The sequence below is a fragment of the Geospiza fortis genome, unplaced genomic scaffold (genome assembly GCF_000277835.1).
Source record: "Geospiza fortis unplaced genomic scaffold, GeoFor_1.0 scaffold23, whole genome shotgun sequence".
NCBI classification, from domain to species: Eukaryota; Metazoa; Chordata; class Aves; order Passeriformes; family Thraupidae; genus Geospiza; species Geospiza fortis.
The window spans coordinates 11377904-11388725 of NW_005054303.1; the positions used below are offsets into that span (position 1 = coordinate 11377904).

Sequence of the window (10822 nt, forward strand, 5' to 3'; positions counted from 1 at the left end):
GCATCCTAATCCACCTCTAGTTCTCTTGGAAGCCCCAGACCAGGCAGCCTCTGGGGAATGCTGGGGCTGGAGCCAAGCACATGCAGCTTTATCTTGGAATTTCACCATGAAAGGGGAAAAACAGCAAAAAGGAGGGAGTTTAATAATTGTAACTAAAAAGTGATCACGATAAGCCCTCAGTATTTCATTCTAATCTAACTCCCTTGAGCCAGAAAACTGAAGGAGGCCTGGAAAGTTTGTAAATCAGGGGCAATAAAAGAGATGTGAGGATGGTTTGTGTAGCACTCAAATACACACACACAATGTAATTGCCTGTTTTATTTAGTGGAATCACTTTTGTAGATTAGAAATATTTCCAATTCCCGTTTACTCCAATGCAAGCCTCCACCATCGACAGGCGTAACGCAGTTTGTTCAACTGATTCCAAACCAAAAAAAGAAAAAAAAAAAGAAAAAAAAAGAAAAAAAAAAGAAAAAAAGTACAATCTCAAAAGTTAAGTTAGAAACTAAGTTCACACATTTTCTTTGGGACCAGGAATCTGTACATAGTACAAAATATACATTTATTGAACTTTCTGTAAACACACAGTTTGAATTGTGTAAAACTGTAAATAGTGGGTGAACTACGTGAAGAATAATTTATTATATATTGTTATACATTCTACTTAAGGAAAATAGTTATGCTCTTGTATATTACTCTGTTAAATTTATAAATTCCATAATGAAGCTGTGTAATCTGCAAACATGCTTTTCAAGCTTAAATCTCTCCATTCGTAACACACATTTATACAGGTCAATGAAAAAAGTTACACTTTCCACAAAATAGATATAAAGAGGTCACGAATTTTCTAAAAAGACAGGCACAGCATGTCACTACAAACGAGACTCTTATGGTGTGGAGTCAATTCTGTGAGAAGACAGGTGAAAACTCTCTAATTCAGCATGTTTGTACGTGGTCTTAGGAACAAGACAGATGCTAGAACCCAAAATCTCTGCTTATAAAGATTTATCAAACAGCTGGTCCTGGAAGTCAAAGCTCACACTTTTCAGATATGCAGCACTCCCTGGCTGGGAGAACCTCAGCTTTTGTCTCCTATCAGCTCTTGGTCACGAGTTATTGAATTTCCCAAGCAGTGAAATACCCAGCACCATTTGCCAAGAATATTTGCATAATTCAGCATTTACTCCAAAAAGTGGATTCCTGGCACTGAAGAGTTAGATGTGGTTAATAAATACAATTTAACTCTTGGTGCCCAAAGTCATCAGCAAAACCAGGCTGGGAAACCCCAACTCCCATGGGCTGCAGGGCATTAACCCATGGAACGTGGGGTAACAGCATCCCAGCACTGGGGACTCTGGTGTGCAATGCCCAGTTTCCAATTTAAGGGGCTGGAAATTCCAAATTGCAGTAGACTTCTCAGTCTGGCATCATTCAGCAAGAATAAAAAGTTCCCCTATAAACACTGTCAAAGATCCTTTTGCAGAATGGTCCATAGAATGGTCTGGGTTGGAAGAGCCTTAAAGATCATCTAGTTCCAACCTTTCAGGAGTCCATCACTGGACATGGATATAATTCTGTGTAAATTCAGCACATTACTCCTACATTTTCAAGGTCTCATTGTCTTTCTATCTGGGATACCTCATTATGGATTTCAGTTGTTTGCAGCTGAAAGCACTGCATCAAAGATCAAACCTCAAACTGTGCTTTTCTGTGGTTTTAAAAGCAAAAAAATTCTTGGATATTTAAAGAATTAAGAAATTATCTCAGATTAACCAAACATTTTGCTTTAACATTACCACTGTCTTCCCTTTGGCTTTGAAAAGCTTTTTCAATACCTAAACTGAATAAAGATTACATTTGTTTTTCATTCCAAGAGAAGTGGGATAGTTAAGGCTCCAACAACACGTGCAGAATTTGTATGTTGTGAGCAAAAGCTCCACCAATGTCAGTAGGATGTAAAGTTAAGTTTGTGCCTGATTTTCCCAAGCCTATCTGACTCTAATTTCCCCCTGCAGTGTGAACAGAAATATTGTGATCCAGCCTGAAATCCCAACAGTGAAAATGAAATTGGGTACCCAGTATTTGCATTGCTCAGACTGGCTGGAATTCAGTAACAGCTGAATTGAAACTCTGGACCTTGCTCTACAGGCATCAATAGAATAAAAGTATTGATTGTTTGAGGACCTGCAGTTTGTTTTCTCATTATTTCTAAAGGTATTTCTCAAAATAAATAACAATGGCAGCTCCTTCAACTCCAGAGGCCTCCTCACAACACACATGGGGAGTCCTGTCCACCTGGAAAACCCCCACATTCCCACCAAGCTCTTCAGAGCCAACACTTCAAGATAAAAAAAAGGAATTTCAGCTTTGCCTCAAAGTTCCTGAGCAAGCTGAGAAGTGCTGATCTTGTGCTCCTGAAGGAAAATGGTACTGCCTGACACAGCACCCACCCCTCAGATACATGGCTGGTCACACAGTAGTGAGGATCATTGGTTTTATTCTTCCCATTTTGGAAAAAAAAAAGAAAAAATAAGAAAGCAGGTGCCTAGTGATATTTTAAAAAGTACACGGGCAGGAATCAGTTCTATTTATGTGTAAAAATCTGGCTATGCATAAACCACTCTAGAAATCTGACCTGTCATCCCACTTCTACCCAAGTTTTGACACTTTTAGATTTTCTTGGTTCTATAAAAGGCATTTGTTAAGTTAAGCCCACTTTCCCAACTTTTGTGGTGCAAAAGCTGGGGGGTTTTGTGGTCATTGTATTTAAAGCAAGCCTCTCCCAAAACACTTTCCTAAGACATCAGTATCACTCCTGTTCCCTTAGCCTGGAAGCAAAGACTTTAGAAGAATGTGTACAAGAGATGGGGAAAAGAAAGATTTGTATTACTGCTACTCAAAAGGAACACCAAACAAAAACAGAGAAAAGGAGGAATATGCACAAAGCCTAAGTAACTTCAAGTCAACAACTCTGACACAACCAGGAGATTAAAGCTCCAGACATTTTTTTCACATATTAAGCAAATGGTAGAAACATTTGCCATTTTTTAGAAACAAATTGTCAATGGGAGACAATGTAAACTGAACTTCTAACATGTCTATTTTTTTTTCCTACTTGAATGCATTTAGTGGTCCATGATGCTAAAGAGAAGCTTCAAGTTCTCCTACAGCTTCCTGACCTCCTGAGAACACGTGCCACAGCCGAGGTGGCTGCTACCTTATTTATAAAGCAATGTTTTAAAGCAAAATAAGGCCACAGAGTGCTTCAGATGTGCACACCTGGGTCTGCAGAAAGCTGCAGACTGTGCAAGCACTCCAGAGAAAAAGCTCACAAAAGATTGGCGTCTCTGATCAGTATTTCAGACAGGTCAGACAAAATTATTTAGCCACAGAGTGATACTTTTAAATTCTGCTCCTTTCTTACAGCCTATAGCAGGAATCACATTCATTTTTTTGTGCTACAGCATCCTGGAAATTCATGTCTGGAGCCTCTTTTCACCACTTAAGAGCCAAAAAACCTCTCCAGCCAGATGGAGAGTTTACACCCTGAACTGGCCCATAAAGGCTCAGGTATGATCACCTCAGACATAGGTAGTTGTAGTAACAAGGAGCCACACTCATTATCTAGGAGACATCATTTTCATAGCTGGTAAAGCTTGGCACCAAGTAACAATTCATTTTCTACACAAGACTGTCAGGTACAGCCCTGTAGCTCTAGAGTTTTGCTATCTCTGAACCTATGCAAGGTACCTCAGGTTTGTATCAAATACTGTATTTGCCAAAGGATGAGGAAAAGGGCACTGGCTTTCCTCAAGGTTAGCCCCTTTCAGACATGGCCAAGTTTAAATACCAAGGAACAGAAACACACCAAGTCCTTTGTGCACAAAAGCAGTTCAAGAAGGTGCAGGCAGAGATGGAGGTGAACATCTTGCCATGATGAAATCCTGATGTACACTGAACCAAGGTAAGTTGTAACAACCATATCATTAACCTAATTGTGGCAGCCATGCTGCCTCTCCCACAGGACAGAGCTCCAAACCTCCAGAGAATGTGAACACAGAGGAAGGTTGTCAGCACAGAGCTCACACACAAGACATTGAGACAGAAGTTTGATGGTTCCAGTTTAAAGAAAAGAAACATTTATCAAAGTAAAATGTTTGTCTTAAGTGGGGAAAGATCTGCAAAGGCTTCGATGCTCCCTACACACAGGCCATCATTTATCTGGGTGTGGTTTCCCAAACTGTGGCAGGAGGGGTGGGACAAGCATTCCTGTGCTCTCAGTCCTGTCTCCCCACTCTCCATTTTTCCCTAGCACCAGCACCTCACAGCTGGATTATCAATTTAGCCAGCTCAAGAGGACAGTTTTTTTCTTTCTCCTAACTGCACACCTACTTAAGGACAAGCACTGGCATTAAAAAAGGCAGTAGGGGCAAACTAGGAGCAATGGTTTAGTCTTGGCCTCAGATCATGAAACCACATCCTTAGACCATAAGCTACTAAAAATGGAATGCAGTAGGAAGTGTCTCCTATCCCAGTGTATAAAATTAAGGCGGGATTCTTATCAGGGAATCAACTGAAGTGAAAACTGATCCCTAATTTTGTTAAATCATCTTAAGCTTCCAACTCCTGAACTGAGCAAAATGGCTCAGACATGAACCTATATAGTGACAGCACCAGCTTTGCAATAAATAATGTAATGGACATTGAAGTCAGTTTGCTACAAGTACATGTTGAAAAGATCAGCTTTGGCACCTGCAGGAACTCTCAAGGTAAGTGCTCCCATGACTCATCTGCTGCTCAGTATTCACCAGGCACCTCGCTGACACAACCTACGCCTGCCACAGCTCAGAGCAGTTTAACCACAAGCTGATGAAATTCCTCTCTCCCATTCTGACTCCAGCTCAAGGTTTAACTGAGCGATACCTGTGCCTCAAGGTGGTGGTGCTGCTGCTCCTGGGCCAGCTGAGAGCAAGCCCAGCTGAAAGGCTCAGGCTCTGTTCCTGCCCCAGCAGAGCACCGGGGTCTCTATGGATACAAAGGATTTACAAAGCCTTGCAAACCTAGGATCCTACTTAATGTCACTGCATTTAGTTCATCCAACATTGGTTTAAAGCACATTTTAGAAGCCTCTGTCTTGAACATATTTTTGATGCTGAATTAGCGAGAATTAGTTGGAACAGTTGTCTATAAAGCAGTTACAGGTATTCTCCCAGAACGATCAGCCAAACATTTAATCTGACTATAACAAAACTCACAGAAACTGTAGCCAGTGAAGCTGTCAAATGTAGAAGGAAAACAAAGTTGCATGGCATACGAAGCAAAGTAGCTTTACAAATGTCATTTCCTTTTAAAAACAAGCAAATCGGGACCATCCTATTTGAACATGTATTTAAAAATACATCTGTTAACATCACACAATTTTCATTTTTGTCACACATGAATCTTTTTCCAAGAGGGAAATAAATAGCACACAATATTTCAAAATAAAAATTGCTGCCTTGCCCCTGAGGTGCTAATGTTTTTAGCATTAAAAAAAAAAAAGTTTCTGGTGCAAGAAGGAGATGCACAAAGGTGCAAAAGTGCCTTTTTTCTTTTCAGAGCAGTGAAAAAAGTACAGCTTGCCTCTTTTCTAGGATGCTTTATATACTTAACTGGTTTATTCTGTAGTCAAAGTCTGTATCTAAAATGGCAGTGTTTATGCATACATCACAATTCAGTGCTCTGAGCTCATCAAAACGCTGAACGTAGGCGAGAGAGAGAAAGGCCTGAAACAGCCTTTCTGCCACTACCCTCAAACCTACTCACATCACCTGTAGCAACAGCAGAATTATTTTCTTTCTAACCTTCAGGAGACCTCGTCAGAAGAGGCTTCAAAGAATCTCCTTTGTCACTGAGACAGTTTAAGTGATTATGGTTTGAAGTATGGCTTTTCACACCACAGTTTTGCTTCCGATTTTTAAAGTTTAAAACTCAAAGGTTCCACAGTCCAGTTCAAGGTTTTGCAGTTTCCAAAACTAAACTTTAGTCTCTATGAAAAAAAAAGGACAGAACTTTATCTGCCTAGTCCTAAATTAAGTTTAGCTTTTTGCACTAATACGCCATGTATTATTAAATATGCTCGTTAATTAGGTGCCTGTGAAGCTATAACTTAACATCATTATAGTTTTGCACTCTACAACAAAATTAGACATTTTAAGCATTTATTCATAGGTAGGTAAGGAACTGGTTCTTTAAGCAAAAATTGCTATAAATTTATAAATACAAATAGTGCTTATGTTTTCTTCATTCATGCTTGAACAGATTACAAACTGAATACAATGAAGTTACGTTTAAGCACCCCACATAGACAAGAGGGATAAAAGAAAAGTTTGCTGGTATATACTATACTTAGTTCCAAGACACTATAAGTTACTTTTTCACTGTTCAGTGTTCCCTAACTCTGCATTAGTTTTAAGGCTATATATACAAATATGTATATATAAAAGTTAGGGAAAGACAAATATAGCAAAATGCATTGTACTACATTTTCCTATCAAAAAGTAATTATACACCAAGTTCTGATTCTGTTTAACTGCAGTAAATGTTACAATCTACTTGTTTTACTGATTTTCCTTTTGAGGAATCTGCCTACTAAATGAGTAAACTACATATTAAATACAATATTCTCAACCAAAAAGACAATACAAGGTGCACAAAACAGCAGTTTTGCAAACACGACTGACTTGAAAACTTAATTTTCGTATGCTCAATGGGAGAAAGCTAAGCTTAAATCAAATTAGTTTATTATCTTATAAAATTTTAAATTAGAATTTTAAACAACAAACAGTTAAATATTGTCAACATGCTATACCTCAAATCACAAGTACTGTTTAACCACTAGTCTCTCATTCTAAGTAAGTGGGTCAATTAAAAACACACACCATAAAATGTTAAAGATTGTCAGGCTTTGACAAATGTATTTTTATCAAACAGTAGGCAAATTCAAACCAATGCACATCTTCAGTAGGGAGAGGGGAAAAAAAACAACACCAAAAAGCCTGAAAAAACCCACATTTGTAAAAAATAGGGTAACGGATTAATCCCACATCATCCTCTAGCATATGGCTATGTCTTGGGCAATAATCAAAATCCTTCCCATTTTAAAAATGGGCTACCAATTAAGAAAAATATTCTTCCACAAGTAAAATATCATTTACAATGGCACTGACATTTTAAAAGGCAGGAAAAGAAGGAATTACACATTTATGGGTAAATGTCTTGTTTGTTAAATCAAGCTTTATTGATAAAATGGAATTCAAGAGTATTTTTCTTGGAACAGCAGCAGACCCAGCCAATCAGGATTGTAAAAATGCTGCAGACTCCTACTTTATGTAGAAAGTTGTCTTCGTGCTCAGTGATTAGTAGTTTCAGGTAAGGGTTAATGAAAAAGAGGTGCAAAGAACCAAGGTGTTCTAATCCCAAGATTGGTACATGTATGAACAGGATACTGTTAATAGGGCATGATTTAACTCCCACTGAACTCAAAATCACAAATCCCTTCGACTCCATGTGAGAGCAGGAGTGCATCCAAGAAAATGATGTATGTTTGTTGAAGAATGTGCACTACTCCTAAGTTATTTCTCCATTGCCAAGTGAAATTCACACACTGTAATTTCTGGTAGGTTGCCCATGAGTTCAGCTTTCATATAAATCAAAAAAGTTATCTTTAACAGTTTTGTGCACCTCTTGAGCACCTAGCTGGCTAGGCTGCTGCTCCTTGCAATCCAAAACCACAACATGATTTTTAAAAGGGATATATATTGTTGCATCACACAAGCCAAAACATTTCTTCTAACCTTTATAGTGATTTAAAGCGGTTCATAATTAAATATGAGCATTTGTACAAAGACAATTGCACTTTACAAAAACAAAATCATACAACATAAATTGCTGGAGTCTGATTTACAACATGAATTTATGGTTTGAAATCACGTTTACAGAAGTCTGTTTTACAAAAAAGATCAGTTCCTGGGCTAGATGTTGTACTGCTGTAGTCACTCTCACCAACACATCATATTCCCTTCTTTAATTAAGGTTGAGGATGGATGTTAAGAAGGGTCACTGAGGTTGGGCTGCACTTTCATTTGCAGGATGAAAGGTGAACTCCACAGCTAGATGAGCAGTTTTACCACATATCATCAGTTGAGGCAGAATCCTTAAAGAAAAAAGAAGGAACCCTTTAAAGTCTGGAGTGCCCATCCTTGCGGCCGTTTCTGGATAATCCAGACTGAAAAGGGTAAAGACTTAAATCATTTCAGGAGTCTCTTTTCTCTCCCCTTTCAGAAACAGCTTTTACAAAGTATCTAAACCCCACATATTCTTAATTAACAAATCATCAGAATCAAGAAATTTCAAAATATGACCGTTTCATCAATGCTGAAAATAAGATCCTAGGCATGTTACTCAAAAGCATTTCCAGAGCCTTTCTAGCTATTTCCTGAGCAGTCAGAAGTAATACAAAATGGATACACCCAGCTCACAGGTGTGAGAAAAGAGCTGGATGTGCTCATGTCATGTGTTATCACCATTATCATCTTTTGTCTTCTCAGCCCTCCCTCATTGCATGGGAAGATACAGACATCAACTGACACCCTGTTATAACTCAGAGCTATTTCAACACTTTTAATTTAAGGTTACAGAAGTGTAGTTTAGGCAACTGAAGGAAATTGTAATTTTGGATGGTAATAAAACTGCAAGGGGAAAAAAATAAATGTATATAACAAAAAAAAACCTGAAAGTAGAAGCATGCTGTACTCCAAATCATAATTGTATGTCACACCACTTGGTATATCAACCTATCCAATATATGAGTATCCCAAAAATTCATTCCATTAAGGCCCATAGGCAACAGCAGATTTTGTATAACTACCACAAGCCTGACAAACGTTTAACCAAATCCTGGTTTAACCAGTATTTAATTTTACCAAGTGTTTTTTAATCCACTTGCCTTTGTGTCAGGCCTGTTCCCTTTTCCCTTGCTTAGACTGCTCTGTATTGAGCTTTTTCCATCTCATCAGGTGGGCTCACAGGTTAACCAAGAGCAAGTGAGGCCACAGCTCTACAGCTGAAGTAACAGCTGAATCAGCAGCACAGGAATCAGAGCAAATTGCTCCTGTGCACCACCTTTGGTGGTCCCAGCATCATCTGCTCATTTTCCCTAAGCAATTAAAGGGCAGGATGGGCTTTTACAACAATTCATCCTGGTGCTTCCACAGCTACACCTCCCCACCATTACTGAGGCTGCAGGAGGTAGAAATATTACTTCTCTTCAAAAGCACTGCCTTAGTGACTCCTTGGAGAGAAGAGAGGCTAATTAAGTCTCCAGCAATGCTACACATGATAATTTCTTAGCACTGAAGTTCTGCACCCTTCATTCAAACTTGCACACAGAATCCATTGCAAACCAGAGAGGAACAGTTGGCACGGAGGTGTAGTTAAAGAAACACAAACTGAAATTGCCCTTTGCAAAAGTACCACCTCCAGCTTTTCCTTCAAGACCAGAAGTAGCAAAGGAGAGCAATTATATGAAAGAGCAAAATGGTTGTTTCAAGAATGAAGAATAAAACCAGCATGAGTAAAAATGCAGGAGCTGCTTGCCAACTATTCCATATGCAAATTTCTGTATCCCAGCTGCCAACACGATCACAAAGTTTGTGTACTGTACATTTGTAGAACAGCAACATATTACAGAATGTATTTTGAAGGTAAAGCATCCTCTTTCAGCCCCTATTTAGGAATTTTAATGCTAAAAATAGAAGGAGGGCTGCCAAATAAAACTAGTGCACAGTTGTAAGGCCAACGCACAATCTTCATGTCTGGCTGCATTTCACTTCTGTCACATCCAAGCATGGAAGAAATTTCGGCTGATAGTTAAAGGATCAGTTTAACTGCTCTATGAGATATTGTATTTTCAGTGACAGAATGTTGTTTCTGGTGATCAAACTGCCACTGGAATCATGCTCATGTTCACTGTTTGGTTTTTCTTCCCCTCATCCTGACAGTGGATTTATGTCTCAGCACTGACATGTAAGAACCCAAAGTGTTTGCTTGCTTAAGATGCTGTATGCTTAAGAATAAAAGTGTTTACACAGTCCATTTGGTAAACTAATATATTCTTAACACATCCATTTAACCTTTAGATATAGCATTTTTTTCTTGATATTTAGGAAAAAATGTCTCCTATAAAGAAGGGGAAAAAAGCCCCCCATGACTCTTTCCACCATTTGGCAGCACTTGGAAACCCAAGCAGGACTGAAATAATGAAATTCCAGAGGACAAATGAATCAACCCCACTGGAGTTTTGAGATGATGATCAGCAGAAGGCAGCAGAAAACAATTACAAAACACAGTCCAAAAATCACAACAGTGTTACTCCTTTCTTGGGGGCAAAGGGTCTTTAACAGGAATTTGCAATATCTTTCTTTACAAAAGAGCTCAAATAATTGGGGTGGGGTGAAAGAGAATGTAAGAGAAAAGATACTTACAGCATCATCATTCCTGTAGGGGTTCAGTCTGTTATACACAGCTTCAATCACACTCCGTCTAGAGCAAAGAAAACAAAAAAACCCACAAGATTTTAAGGCTGTGTTTTTCTTTTTTTCCCCCAAGTCAAATTCCTAGTTTTAATTTAAATGCAAACTTAAGAAGATTCCAAATTCACAGAACCATTTTTACTGCAAGTTAGCACTTTAAAAACTTTTTTTATAAAAAAAGGATTTTTCAAAAAATCCTTTAAAACCTTTAGGCTTAAGACAAACAAGTCTGAATATCCCTTGGAGTTCAG

At 38.5% G+C, this 10822-nt stretch overlaps 1 protein-coding gene across 1 annotated transcript in view; it reads right to left on the reverse strand.

Moving 5' to 3' along the window:
- Positions 1-303: 303 nt before the first annotated feature.
- The window catches only part of PPM1A (protein phosphatase, Mg2+/Mn2+ dependent 1A), a 20688-nt gene continuing 10169 nt past the window's right edge, over positions 304-10822 (reverse strand). The window contains exons 4-5 of the mRNA XM_005417952.3: positions 10524-10581; positions 304-8194 (exon numbers count right to left, since the gene is read on the reverse strand). Coding sequence (XP_005418009.1) covers positions 8165-8194; positions 10524-10581 — 88 coding nt within the window. The 3' untranslated portion in view covers positions 304-8164. The remainder of the gene's footprint in view (positions 8195-10523; positions 10582-10822) is intronic.